The sequence below is a fragment of the Lichenostomus cassidix genome, chromosome 4 (assembly GCF_008360975.1).
Source record: "Lichenostomus cassidix isolate B80296 chromosome 4, HeHo_3.0, whole genome shotgun sequence".
Lineage (NCBI taxonomy): Eukaryota > Metazoa > Chordata > Aves > Passeriformes > Meliphagidae > Lichenostomus > Lichenostomus cassidix.
Window position 1 is genome coordinate 28,923,122 of NC_139484.1, and position 14,637 is coordinate 28,937,758.

The following is a 14,637-nucleotide window of genomic DNA, read 5'->3' on the forward strand; positions in this document are numbered from 1 at the left end:
AAAACCTTGGCATATGGGTTGACTGCAAATTTAAAAAACAGTAAAATTTGTTTATATTGTCTGTTGATATATTTGTACATCTTCATATGTATATATATATGTGTATGTGCTTTCATAGATAGATGTGTATGTATTCACACTCCTGTGTGTATGTGTACATTTATCTACACCAAGAAAGTTTCTGTGGGTGCACTTTCATTTCTGTTTTCCTGCTACAATGCTACCTTCAGGGCTAGTCCAAAGTCTTCTACAAAGCGATTTTTCTGTTAACACATTTGGAGAAAAATAGGTCATGGGCTAATCAAAGCTGAACTCCAGGTATATGATTTAGTCATATGAGAGCAAACACTGAGCATTGATAAAACAAATTAGGAGAACTGTGACTAGATATAAGAAGGGAAATAAGTCTTGCCGGTCATTACAAAGAGAGAGTCAAAGAGAGAAGCCTTAGTTTTCGTACAGTGCAATCTTACCATAGATCCAGACTTTTGTGTGTTGGAACATTTAATAGGACTGATAGTGTTACTGCTCTTATGCCAATCAGATCACCTAGCTGGGAATTCCCCTGCATACTTTGTCAAGGCTGAGAGGTGAAGTGGAAACGGAACAGCAGCCTGAGAGGAAGCTGGGCAAAGAATGATCAGCAAAAGAGAGACAAAACACAGCACAGGTTAGCTGGCATGCAGGCACTGAAACTGGAGGTGGCATCTCTGGGAATCTTTCTGGCATAGAGGTGAGTTTTCAGGTAGGTGAAGGTGGGAGACACTGGGAAGGATGGCAGAGCCACAGTGCCAGAGCAAGAAGCAAGCAAGGAGCTAGGGAGAGGCTATTTAATCTCTGCTACCAATCCTCCCCTGTATGGGGGACTCAGGGTGCTCATGGGGGAGCAGGAGTGTGGGGTGGGGAGGGATTTCTGCTCTACTGGCTGCGAGCAGGAGTGGAGCAGGCACAATCACAGGCAGGGATGCATGGCAAGCAGGCAGCAAAGGAACGTTCTCCTGGAGAGCCAGGACACACTGATGGAAGCAATGTCCTTTGGGAAATGGGAGAGAGGAAAGCAGTAAATGAAAAAGAGAGCACTTGGGTCAGACTGTGCCATTTCTGCTCAGTTTCCTCGTGGGAGGGTGCCTTGTATGTACTTTGTCCTATTTGTGTGTTGTCCCACTGGGTGTTGACACCAGCTGCCCAGGGAAGGCTGGGTGTGAAGGTGGGGTGCCTTGGTTTCAGGAATTCAACCAGGAAAGAGCTCACTGAACAATGGTGGCAGGACATCAGCTGCCTCCTCACCTAACTCTGACCTGTTGCATATCCTGTGTGACAGGAACAAGGAGAGACACAGCTGTGTGTGAGTGCAGATGTGTGGATTTGCACACACATTATTAGGGCAGCACTGGGGGTGAGAACTGGGACATGGGTAACCCACACACGGCCAGGTGGAGAGCAGCAGCTTTCCCCAGTCTGCCTGTGGTTTGACCTCTTCACCAACCAGTGACGACAGCTCTGCAGGCTCCATAGATAGCACTGCTCAAATTTACCAGCCCACATTTAGCTGGGTTGTGCTCCCCAAGCTAGAATCGATTTGCACGCTATTGGTTGCTTCATTCTAGCACTTATATTAACCTTCAGCATTGTTAGCATTTATAGATCCTCATTGTGTTGTCAGTCATGGTTTTGTTTAAGAATGTGTGCATATTTCCTCAAATACTTCTACTCTTGTGGGCTAGGGAAAATAATCCTGAACATGTCTGATGGCTTGGACCCTTTTTTCATAACTCAAACATTTTGAATGCCTGGTTCATCACAGCACATTATGCTATAAGGGCATCTGTGCAAGTTTATGTATTTTTTGTTGCATTTCAATTTAATTTTTTTTATGTGGCTTTTTAGTTCCCAGCACTACAGGGAAAAGTGATTCCTTGATAGGGCAATGATATCATGGGCTGGGGCTATATGTCTGAGTGGGTGTGGAGAGGCCTGAAATGACCTGGTAAGTTGGGGTCTTTAGCTGAATCATTAGACAGGAATGGGAAGAGAATGACTGAAAGTGAACCAGGGTGGGAATGGGATTTCTCTGAGTGTATGCTCAGATTACAGATGAGCAAAAAAACTGGAAAAGAAGCATCCTGAATCACCAAATGGAGTTCAGTCCTGCAGTCCCTGGATGGTTTCAGGCTGGTAAGGTGGAGACCCATTAGGCTCAGCTGGTATTTCCTGTGCAGTGCCTGCCTGGTTCCCTTCTGTGCTGCCCATTTCCCACCTATAAATAACTTCCTATAGACAGCTTTTGATTGATAAGGTTGCCCAGTTGCTTAATTTCGTAACAGGAAGTATTTAGATGAGAACTCTAAAAATACCACTTAAATTCTTTGCTAGTGAAACTGATGTTACTCCTAGCCTCACTCCTGTAGCCTACAGCACTCTGTTGTCCTGTTGTTACACTTGGGAGACCAAAAAAAAACCCTGTAAAAAGCATCAGCTAGACAGCAAATGAGTCTAACTACAGATCACAATTTTTTGTGTGGGATTCACTTGGACAAATATCTGGGTATCTTAACTGTGATACTACATTTTAAGGCAATGGGATAATTTCTCTTGGAGTCATCATATCTTCATCTGGGTGTCCAAGACACACGATATGAATTGCTCCTAAAAGATGTTGTTTCTCTCCATTGACTTTAAAGGACATGGTGGATGACCAATTCAGCTGTGGGCATCTACAGACAGGGAAGAGAACTTTGTCCTTCAAGATCCAAAGCTCTACATCAGAGAGAGACAGAGATAAAAGGAAAATAACATAAGAGGTCAAAATGTTTATAGTCCTGCCGGTGGGAAGAGATGGAATGACTGAAAAAATTATCCATAACTTTCCCTCCACTCTGCATATGCTCAAACCATCTCAGTCTGTCCTGTCCCTTTTAGTTAATCTTAAACAGTTATGGCTAAAAATAATGCAACTGGAAGGGTGGGACTTCTCTGTATTAACTTGTATATGTGGATCAGCTACCATAAAGCAAATCAGAATATGAATTCAAAGTAGAGTACGTATTCTGCACAGAGTCTCAGTGAGATGACTGAGGGAGAAAGCAGTTCTCAATGAGCCAATCTAACCTGATTAACCTGATAGAGAGCCCACAATGGTTTTTTGAACTCATTGGTAAGCCTTTTGGGGGTTTGTACACTCTTTCCACCTTCGGTAAGACACCTACTGAGGAAGGGGTTTTGTGGCACACTGGGGAAAATTACATTTTAAAAATGGTCTTTGATTCTTGTCAAGAAAGGTTAGATTTCAATATGTATTTAAGGTTTAAAAAGGAATAGAGCCTCTCTGGCTTCAAAAATTGTTTTTCCAGCTCCTCAGAAGGATAGAGGAACTAAAAGCATCCTGTTGGGAGAGAAAGAGAAGCTGGATATTGCAGGAAGCCCTGTAACGAGAAAAGCCACGCCAAATCAGCCTTATGAAAGGCACAACTGTAACAGGAAAGAGAAGTGACACAGGATCCACATCTGTGTGGCTTCTTGAATAATTTCAGTCCAGAAGACCAGAAACGGGCTGTGGGGCTGGAGAAAATTAATCTAGTCCAGTCAGCTGATCCAGTCTGAGCCCCTGGCTCTTCATTGTGGCTTGGCTTGATCTTCTCTCTGCCACAGGCTCCCCAGACAGAAAAAAGCACTGGCAGAGGAGAAGGATGTGGCAGTAAAAAGGAAGAGCTGAGGCAGTAGGCAACAATGGTCAGTTTTACAAGCTTAAATTTCATTAGCAATTACCAGACTGATGGCAACATGAGAGTCATTGAGGCAAGTGCTTGTTTCGCTGCTCTTGGGACATTTACAATCAGAGTAGGCAACGGCAGATAAAACAAGGAATGGACAGAAACAAATGCATTCCTTTTCTCCCCAGTGTCAAATAGAGATTAGACATATGCTTGAAATAAATATTAAACCTGAATGTTACTATCTACTATAAGATACTGACTCTTGATGTAATCAGGATTTGAAACACATACAGGAGACTCCCTGTAGTAAAAAGAGAACATACAAAATAATAGATTTAGAAGCAAAAGACCTGAGGTGGGATTGAAATGTGAAGACTACATACTAAACAGGAGGAGCAGAGTAGTAACTACTCTGTTTCAACTCTGAACTGTGTTAAAACCAAACATGTTTATGGTGCCTTCAACAGGATAGAACAGTAAAAGTTATATTTTAGATATGTCCAAAATGTATATTCTTCAGAAGAAGCTATCCATCTTATATTTGCTCTGACTTAATTTCATATTTTAGGCAATATGATGACTACACACACCTGGCTAGTGTTGGCCATCTACATGGTCTTAGCTGCACACCTCTCTGAACAGCAAGCGTTGATGCAGCCTTGTCCTTCATGTGATGCCAGTCAGAATTGCAACTGCTCTGCCATGGGATTGGACTTCATTCCCCCTGGGATCACAGCCAGAATCACGGTGTTAAACCTGGCCCACAACAGGATAAAGCACATCCGATCCCAGGACCTGCAGCAAGCCGTGAACCTGAGGACCCTGCAGCTGCAGTCCAACAAAATCAGCTCCATAGATGAGGACTCGTTTCAGTCCCTGGCAAAACTGGAGCTCTTGGACTTGTCAAATAACAGCTTGGCTCACTTGTCCCCTGTGTGGTTTGGGCACCTTTCCTCACTCCAGCACCTCTACCTTCAAGGCAATTCCTACAGAGACCTGGGGGAGAGTTCCCCCTTTTCCAGCCTGAGGAACCTGAGCTCTCTCCGCCTGGGCAACGCGCAGTTCTCCGTGATAAGGCAAGGGAATTTTGAGGGCATCGAGCTTCTGCAGAAGTTGTGGATTGATGGCAGAAATCTCAGTCAGTATGAGCAGGGATGTTTGAAATCAATTAAGAAGATAAATCACATGATCATAAACATAAGAAGTATTAATATATTCTCAGAAATTGTAAGGGACCTTCTGCACTCAGTCTCTTGGCTGGAAGTGAGAAGACTAGCATTCAGTATCCCTGCAGAAAAGCAAGCATTGAGAGTCATATCTTTGTCTTTTGCAAAGAAAATTTCTTTTATACAGACCTTATTAACAGATGCTACCGTGCCTGAGATTGTCAGCATGTTAGGAAACATGCCGAAATTAGTGGAGTTGGAGCTGATAGACTGTAGACTCTTGGGAACTGGACAATGGCAAATGCAAATTCAAGCAAAGCAATCACAGACCCTTAGAGTTTTAACAATAGATAAATTATCTATAGAAGAATTTTACTTGTTTACTGATCTTCATTCTGTGGAAGGTCTACTATCTCTTCTTACGAGAATCACAGTTCAAAATACCAAGGTCTTTTTGGTACCATGCAGAATTTCCCAGCACCTTCTCTCATTAGAGTATCTTGACCTTAGTGATAATTTGCTTGGAGACCAGAGCTTAGAGCATTCAGCATGTCAGGGTGGTTGGCCGTCACTACAAACTCTAAATTTAAGTCAGAATTCACTGAGTGACTTAGAAATGACAGGTAAAAGTTTGTCTCATCTAGGAAACCTAATTGTTTTAGACATTAGCCAAAACAATTTTGGTGAGATTCCAGATAAGTGTGAATGGCCAAAAAACCTGACATATTTGAACCTCTCCAGCACTCAGATTCCTAAAGTCACAGACTGCATTCCTCAAACGCTGGAAGTGTTGGATGTTAGCGCAAACAAGCTGAAGGAGTTTGGACTGCAGCTGCCAAGACTGAAAGAGCTGTACCTCACAAGAAACCAGCTGAAGACCCTGCCTGGTGCTGCACCCATGCCAAACCTAGTGGCTTTGTCGGTCAGACGAAACAAGCTGAACAGTTTCTCCAAGGAGCAGTTTGAGTCGTTCAAGAGCATGGAGCTGCTGGATGCCAGTGACAACAACTTCATCTGCTCCTGTGAATTCCTGTCCTTCATCCAGCACGAGGCTGGGCTAGCCCGAGTGCTGGTGGGGTGGCCGGACGAGTACGTGTGTGACTCTCCGCTGGCGGTGAGAGGGGCGCAGGTCGGCGCCGTGCGCCTGTCGCTGATGGAGTGCCACAGCTCCCTGGTGGTGTCGCTGATCTGCGTCCTGGTGTTCCTGCTCATCCTGCTGCTGGTGGCCGTGGGCTACAAGTACCACGTGGTGTGGTACCTGCGGATGACGTGGGCGTGGCTGCAAGCCAAGAGGAAGCCCAAGCGAGCCCCGCCGAAGGACATCTGCTACGACGCTTTTGTCTCCTACAGTGAGAACGACTCCGAGTGGGTGGAGAACACGATGGTGCAGGAGCTGGAGCAGGCCTGCCCTCCCTTCCGCCTCTGCCTGCACAAGCGTGACTTTGTGCCTGGCAAGTGGATCGTGGACAACATCATTGACTCCATGGAGAAGAGCCACAAAACGCTCTTTGTGCTGTCCGAGCACTTTGTGCAGAGCGAGTGGTGCAAATACGAGCTGGACTTCTCGCATTTCCGCCTCTTTGATGAGAACAATGATGCGGCCATCCTTGTCCTCCTGGAGCCCATCCAGAGCAAAGCCATTCCCAAGCGGTTCTGCAAGCTGCGCAAGATCATGAACACAAAGACCTACCTGGAGTGGCCTCTTGAAGAGGAGCAGCAGCCGTTGTTTTGGTATAATTTAAAAATAGCTCTAAGATCCTAGACAGGAACAGTAAAGACTAAACACGTTTTGAATCTACTCTGCATTTTTTTCACTTGCCTGTTTGTCCCATCACTTATCTGCATCTACACAAAAGAGAGCTGAGCTACTGCAAATTCTTACGCTTGTTATGAGATAATTTCTTTTTGTAGCCATTGTTCTGAATAGTGGTATGGGTTTAGGCTGGAATAGAGTTAATTTTCTTACAGTTCCTTCTGTGGTGCTGTGGTTTGTATTTGTGATCAAAACAGTCTCCATAACACAGGGTATTTTAGTTATTGCTCAACAGGTCTTGCACAGCATCAAGAACTTTTCTGTTCCCCATGCCATCCTGCCAGCATGCAGGGATTGGGTGCATCATAATTTGGTAGGGGACACAGCTAGGACAGCTGATCTCAGCTGACCAACAGGATGTCCCATACCATCATGTCATGACCCATGACAATGTAATCAGCAGTTAAAGTTGTGGGAAAAAAAAGGGAGGACATTTGGATTTACTGTATTTGCGTTTCGAAGTAAAAGTTCTGCATCATGGAGTCCTTCCTTCCTGGCAATGGCTAAACATTTGGCTGTTGATGGGAAGTAGTGATTTAATTCCTTGTTCTGCTTTGCTTGTGAGCACAGCTTTTACTTTACCAGTTGAACTGCCTTAATCTCAACTGACAAGTTTTCTCACTTTTACCCTTCAGATTTTCTCCCCTGTTCCACTGTGGGGAGAAGGAGAGAGTGGCTGTGTCATGCTGAGCTGCCTTCTGAGCTTAAACCACAATAGCTGTCTACACATGTTAATCAGCAGCATGAGCAAAAGCTGTTTCATTAAAATATTTAATGATCAAAAGTTGTTTAGATATACATCTATGTAGTTTATATGTATTTATCTTTGCAAAAGTTTTAGGAGAGAACCTGCTTAGCCAAAGGTTTTTCTGCATTCTTTGTATAAACCACTTCTAATCAAACGCTATAAAAGTCAGTTTATGCAGCAAAGAATTTTGTCGTAGCTCTCCTAGTCAGTGTATCTAAGGACTGATTCTCAGTATTTCGTTGTCACAGCAAGTTAAATGCCCAGACCTCCTGAAAATCACGGCTGCAAGGCTTAATGTAGAAATGTGCTTTCTCACTGCAGTTCTGTCTGTTGGAGTTTCTAGGTTCTATGGCAGATAATTTCCTTTCTGAAAGGCATCTAGGACGATTATTTCTGTCTAATTTCTGTCTAATGTGGCAAGAGATGTTTCAGAATAGGGTTCAAATACTCTTGTGACTTGTGCAAGTGGAGTTTAAGTTATTCTGAACCATAATGTGGGAAACCCTCACAAATATATGGTCTTTGAATCCAACACCATGTTCCTCTCTTTGTTCAGCAACCTTAACATAGGCACAAAAAGTGTGTTTCCTACCTTGTTTTGCTCTCTCTGTAAAAGTAATCCACAAAACTGGACTGGTTGGAGAGCATCCCACCTGGGACATAGTGTTTGCTGTCAGCTGGGGCCATGTTTTCTTGAGAAGGTTACTGGGACAAGGGCCCTAATTGCTGAAAAAGTGGACCAAATGGAACACTGGCACCAGACTCATCCTTCAGAGCTGATTCAAAAGGAAAAGGGTGTCTTTGTGATCTTTGCCTTGCAACCACAGGAAATTTCAGGTGAACCCTAATAATTTGACTCTGGTAGGCCAGAGGGACTATGAGGGACTATTAACTTCTAGATCAGTTCAGGCCTTTGGCACAGCATAGGACATTTCCAGACATGTACAGAAGCAGGTCTGAAAATCTTCAGATGGAAACACCTACAACATTTGGCTGTAATTGTGATGAGACCATCCAAGTTAGCATTTTTATTGCTGTTTTGGTCTTGGGCATTTGATGTGGTACAAAAACTGTGTTCCAACACCTCACTGTTTGTAACTGAGTTGGGTGCATTGGAATTCTCCTCTCACAGCTGTTACCTGTCGTGTAACTGCTTTTAGCAAGTTCTCTGCACAGCCAAAGTGTCAGTGAGAGCAGATGTACCCCTGTTCCTTGCTAGCCATTGAGCAGGCTGAGGACACACCTGCTTCCATTACACCCACAAGTAGGCAACTCTGACAACTTAATGAAAATTAACAGCTTACTTACATGTGTTTGGGCATTTATGAATAACACATAATAAGAATTATTAACTTTGTTACTTAACTAAGCTAACAAAGCCACCTTTTTTCTATGTACTTAAGATTCTCTCTTTCTTTCTTTCTTTCATTTACTTTGTTTTTTGTAAGTGCATAATTTCCTATTTTTAGCATCTAAACCTTACTTTCACCTGTAGATGGATTCAGACAATATCTGCTTTATTCTTTTATATATATTTTAAAGTGTAAGTTAAGTAAGTGTATCTCTGATTTCTAATAACAATGTAAAGATTCTTGAAATACTGATGATGTTTAATCTGAATTCAAAAGCTGCTTCTGCTATCTACTTTATTCTAGGAAATAAATCTAATTTTGTTTTCTAGCATGAGCTTCCATTAAAACCATCAAATTCTTTTACTTACTTTGAGAAAATATGTTTTCATAGCATGCTGTACAGCCTTGCTGTAATGCAGAAAGAGGCAAAGGGGTTTCTAGCACACCAGAATTCCACCAATTGCTATTTCCCCTAATCTTTTAAAATTAAGTGCAGAATACACATATTATTTTAGGCAGGTAAATATCCAACACTTTGAATTCTCACTAATAATCTACATCTTATTCTAGAATCAGTGAGTAAGTAATACCTTGTATGATGTTTATAACAATTGACTGCCAAACCACCAGATAGCACAGAAAGTCCAGAAGTTGTCCATACAATATTTGCGTGCTCCCACACAATCTGTTCATAAGGAAATTGGAGAGAAGATGCAACAATAGGTAAATCTTGGTATTTTTCTTAGTCAGAATCAAAGAAGCAGTATTGGGTTGAATTTTTGACTTTTTTTTTTTAATGCTCATAATTTACTTCCTTAACTCTCAAAATTTACTCCCTTTTTTATGGAAGTATGGTTAAAATTAAATATGCTAAGATTAAAATAGGCTCAAAAAAAGTAAGCCAAATTGTGCTTTCATTCAAGCAGGTTTCTACAGACATAGCAGCAGATCTTCAATTATCTTTTGACTTGCTAGAGGAAAATATTGTTTACTAACTTCTAAAAGGAAAAAAAAACCCCACTTCTTCTGAAAGTACTTTATATATTTTTTTTTATTCATTATTTTGTTAAAGAGCAAAATCCATTGCACGGTCTTTATAAAACTGAGATTTATATTCTTTCAAGTATTCCTTTCACTACAAAAATGATTTCTGGATGTTTTAAAATCAAGAAGGAAAATATACGTGTGCTTTTCTTTTCCTAGCTTGCATGGGGTCTATGGTAAGATAAGGGCAAACAGAGCTATCATCTTCTCTAAATATAATTTTTCCTTAATGTGGCCATCTCATCTGTCCTCTGCAGATCAAAAGAAGAATTAGTAAGTAATCAAGCTGTGGTTTAGAAAATCCAAATGAAAAGCACACTTGTTTCAGAGAGGGTATGGGTTGCTTAACAACCCCTGCAAATCAACTTTCTTGGGGTAGTCTGGACGAGTTTGGTTCTTGCCAACAATGCACCAGCTATGGATGCAGGATTCATGATGGGTTTCATCAGTATCAGGTGTATTGTTAAGGAATCTTTCAAATGCAAAAAAAGACCCAGTGCTTACATCTGCAAACCTGATCAAACCATCCACAGATAATTTTAATGACTAAGTGTGTACCCTGCCTGGTTTTATAACCAGGCAGTTTCAAATTACTTAAAATATTTGTACTATTTGGAATTATTGTAAAGCTGAATCCAGCGTCCTGAACATCCAGACTGATGTTCATATTTTCCAGCTCACGAGAAGCCAGGATACTTTTATGAAGTGCAGAAGTGGGGGATTAGTGACATTTTTCCAGCACATATTCAATATGTTTCACTAGGTTTCATTTTAGTTTCTGGAATACAAGATGTGGAGTTGTTTGGTATCCCCAAGTAGAAGTCACTGAGTCCTCTGTCAAGCTGTAGGGTATAGGACACAGATGGAGAGGAGCTCCACATCTGCCTCAAAACTACCTGGCAAACAGCTGTAGGCACAGCTGGAGGAAATCCTCTGCAATACACAGGAGGGGAGGCTGAATTAGCAGACCTGGCTGATGGATCAGCACTCTGGGCTAATGTCCTGCCAGGCACACCCACAAAGGCTGTGCACCAAGTACCTGGAAGGCAGATTTAAGCCTGAAACTGTAGGATTATGGCCACTCTTGCATCAGTTTGTCAGCCAGAAATCTACGTGGCCTCAACTTGTGCTACAGAACTGAAAAATAATTTGTGTTCCTGTTTTTACCTCTGCACAATGTTGTTTCTGAACGTGGTTTTGGTTCATTTTCTTCTTGGTATTTATTGTCATTGTTATTTTTTAACACAGCACAAAAGAGGAGAAAACAACAGTTTCATAATTACATGGAAAGGATATCCATAATTACAGGACAGCTGTTAGGTATTTTCAATGATCCGTTCTTTGTTTATATCCACAAAGATTTTCTGCCCACAGATTGCACAGATGTCATTGGACAAATTTCTTGTTGGTATGCCACTGATGTTATAAAACTGTCAAGATCAAATTTACAGGAAAGAAAGAAGCCAAAGAACAACAAAATATTTGCTTAGGGTCAAGGATGCATAAACACATTTCAGCGGCCTCAAAGATAAGGACAGCATGAAAATGGCTACAATTGTCTAGGTTTACTAGTGCCAGGATGCACAGTTACCAAAGAACAATTAAAATCTTATTGCTGATGCAAGAACTTAAGCAACCATCTGCTTGATGTTGAGTAACTGGACATAAGGTTATTATGTCAGCATAATTCTCTTATTTGAAAGGGGAAGATAGGAGCTATAAAAAGGAAAGGACAAGAAGAGTCTTTCACAAACTTTGGGGGAGGAAGAAACTTCTCTTCCCATGGCAGTTAGGAAAATTGTGAAGTCTCTTGAACATAGGGATCTGCCTGTTGGGAACCCCAAATCAGGCCTGGCATGTGTCAGTGGCTACTACATTACAAGTGTTTTAATCATAAGATTAATGAGGGAGTTCAGCTGTTTGTGGCACAAGAACAGCTCTTCTCAAGGAAAAGAGAGGTTAGTTTACTGCAAGAGTGTCCAGCAGACCTTATTCTCATGAACCCAGGGGCACAAGAGATTCAAGAGCTTGCTTCCAGTCCTTGCAAGTGGTACTGGGGCAATGTACTCCAGCAGTTACAGCAGTAGTGGAAGCCATGTAGGCAAGACAAATGTCCACAAAGTCTCTTCCCATCACTCCCATAGTACAGTGCATTAAAAGGCAGTGTCACGGCAAAATCCACAGAGTCATCAGAATATTTTCTGTCACAAAACCACAAAAGATTACTCATGTAAGTCTGTTGTTCACCAAAACACCAGAACTTCTTAATGCACCTAGAATTTTTACCTGGGTAGAATTTGAGTTTTCTTTGTTTGTTCAGGATTTCTGCATCGCACTCAGAGCTGCTGGACTCAGTTTCAGGTTCTGTCTGACCAGAAATTCCAGGGATTCCTCAAGAACGGGTAGATCAGCCTCATAATGTATCTGATAAAAGTCCAGCACTTCTTGAAGGGGTTGCAGATATTGCACATGTATAAACCAGCTGTTTCTTTAAGTCTCAGAATTATTTCCCATATATTTCATAGTTGATTAATCTAAAAGTATGTAGCTCTGATGGAAAATTCTTGGCAGAGACTTGGCAGTCTTGTATTACCAATACTGTTCAGCTTTATTCTGTTGAAGTATTTTCTTTAATCAGCTAAATTTCCCCACCAGTGTATTTTTAAGATGTAGCTACAAAATTTGTTAGCTCTATTCCAAACCTTTTATTTTTTGTCCTGTAGCAGCAGAAATGACAAGTCCTTTTAAAAGCTGAGAAGCTCCAGTTTCATGATATTTTGTGGCCAGGTTTCAGTCTCCCGAGACCTGTTCCACATAACACAGTCTCAGAGAGGTGACAGGAGACATTAACATTTTAGTAGACTCTATTGGGTTGGGAGCTTTGGGGGTAAGGGATTAAATACCACTTGCTGCATTTTAGCAAAAATTTTGCTCTAAAGAATTTGTATTCAGGAGGACAGTGGATTCTTTCAGCCACAGAAACAACATTTCTTTGACTGGCATGTTACACCTTATTGAGATGTGGCTGATCTTGTTGCTTCGGCAAAACAATGAAATTATTCAAATTGTTCTGTATAATAAGACTCTAAACAAAGTCCCTTTCTATAAGAAAATGTGTCAGCTTGGTTTACCTATAGCAAAGCTGAGTAGCTGTGGCTCCAAAGGCAGTTCATAACCTGTTCTCAACATTGCTGGTTGTCAAGCATATTTATACTTTAAGTGTTAAGGTGTTTGCTGCTGCTGCAAAAAAATGAAAATTAGCCCACAGCTTGAAGAAAGTAGGAACTCACTTCCTACAAAGGAGTAAAAATCTTTGGTAAAATTCAAAATAAAAGATAGAAGATCTCCAAGCAACATTATAGCCTGGTTGAGTAGAAAATCATTATCATCAGAGAGAATTATAATGTGGTTTTGATATGAATGTACTAATATATTTTTATCCATTACGTCAAGACTTTTGATGTCTCATCACCTTTGGGAGCATAAATGGAGAACTGAGGATTAACTCAGAAATTAGGGGATTAAATGAGTGAACACAGTGGCTGTACAAAGCTGAAGGGTTTTCCCCTTCTCTCTTCACACCACAAACACAAGTCGTAAAATGACTTAGTACCAAACTTCAGATCAGCTCTGCAATAAAAAAACCCCAAGAAATAAGAGGACCTACAGCTCCACAATGCAAAAGGGGTTTTGTATGTAGAGGTGGGTGGTGAAGAGACCAACCTAGACCAATATCAAAATCTATCAAATAAAAAACCCTAACAGCTGCCAATCCCAATTTTACCTGAAGTTACCTACCTAAAGAATGAATTAAATGCAAACATGGTAAACATTATAGCTAGATAACCCACAATTGCGGTTGCATTTATGGATCATGAAGAACAATTGGTACACTAAGACAGAGATAGATAAAAACGAAAGACTGCTCAAGACCTTGTGTATTTTGCAGAGTGGCACAGAATGCTGCATGTGTAGCCTCTGCTGAAGTATTTATATAAATTCAACAAGTTTTATGCTTTTGTATTTCGCTCTTATTTAAAGGTGAATAAAAATGTATAATATATAGACATAAAAAACATATAATACAGGAAGAAATACAGGAAGGAACCCCCATCAAAGCCATTTTGTTTTGCTTCAGTCTTCACAAGAAATTGTAATTGTGAACAGATTGCTAACATAATTCAACTAACAGGTCAAAATTGTGAAGGAGGGAAACAAAGGGCAGAACGGGACAAGAAGACGTAAAAAACAATTGAGGTAAGTTAGATGTGGTCAAGTCAGTATACCACCAATGAAATTTACCTAAACCATTAAAAAAACCAACAAAAATGAGACATCCTGTGATGCTCTTCCCAAGAGAGACTTGCAGGTTGCCCTGACAGTGATGTAACTGTAATAAGGGAGAGCATTCCTCACATGGACAGGCTTTTCCACCAGCAAAGGTGGATGGTGAAATAAAGAGAAACAACCCATATAAGCAGCAGTGGGGCTGATGGCAAAATTGAGATAGTAATTTCAAAGTAATGACATCTCATGTTTCCAGTGTGCATGGTCAGGTTTGATTAACAGACTGTCAAACTGTAAAACTTAGACATAAAATGTTACTTGTACAGCATTTGACCCAAGGTGCCTTTGACTAGAATGTTACTAGAATGAGATACAATTCCTCAGACCCCTCACATCATATCCTTAATATCCAAATTGTCTATTGATAGAATGATTTTTACTGGAAGGAGCATTAAAGTTTATTTTAGAACTCAAATTACGTATGGTGACCACAAGGTTAAATCTTTAGGAGTGA

At 41.1% G+C, this 14,637-nt stretch overlaps 1 protein-coding gene across 2 annotated transcripts; it reads left to right on the top strand.

The window, feature by feature from the left end:
* Nucleotides 1–454: 454 nt before the first annotated feature.
* Nucleotides 455–9,120, top strand: LOC146438168 (toll-like receptor 2 type-2). Of its 2 annotated transcripts, none has more exons than XM_085058552.1 (2): nucleotides 455–745; nucleotides 4,282–9,120. In XM_085058552.1, exon 2 carries the CDS (start codon nucleotides 4,287–4,289, stop codon nucleotides 6,639–6,641), a length of 2,355 nt encoding a protein of 784 aa, XP_084914678.1. In that variant the 5' UTR covers nucleotides 455–745; nucleotides 4,282–4,286; the 3' UTR covers nucleotides 6,642–9,120. The 2 variants fall into 2 exon arrangements, with proteins under 2 accessions (XP_084914678.1, XP_084914677.1); XM_085058551.1 differs by having other exon boundaries at nucleotides 455–733.
* Nucleotides 9,121–14,637: the final 5,517 nt, after the last annotated feature.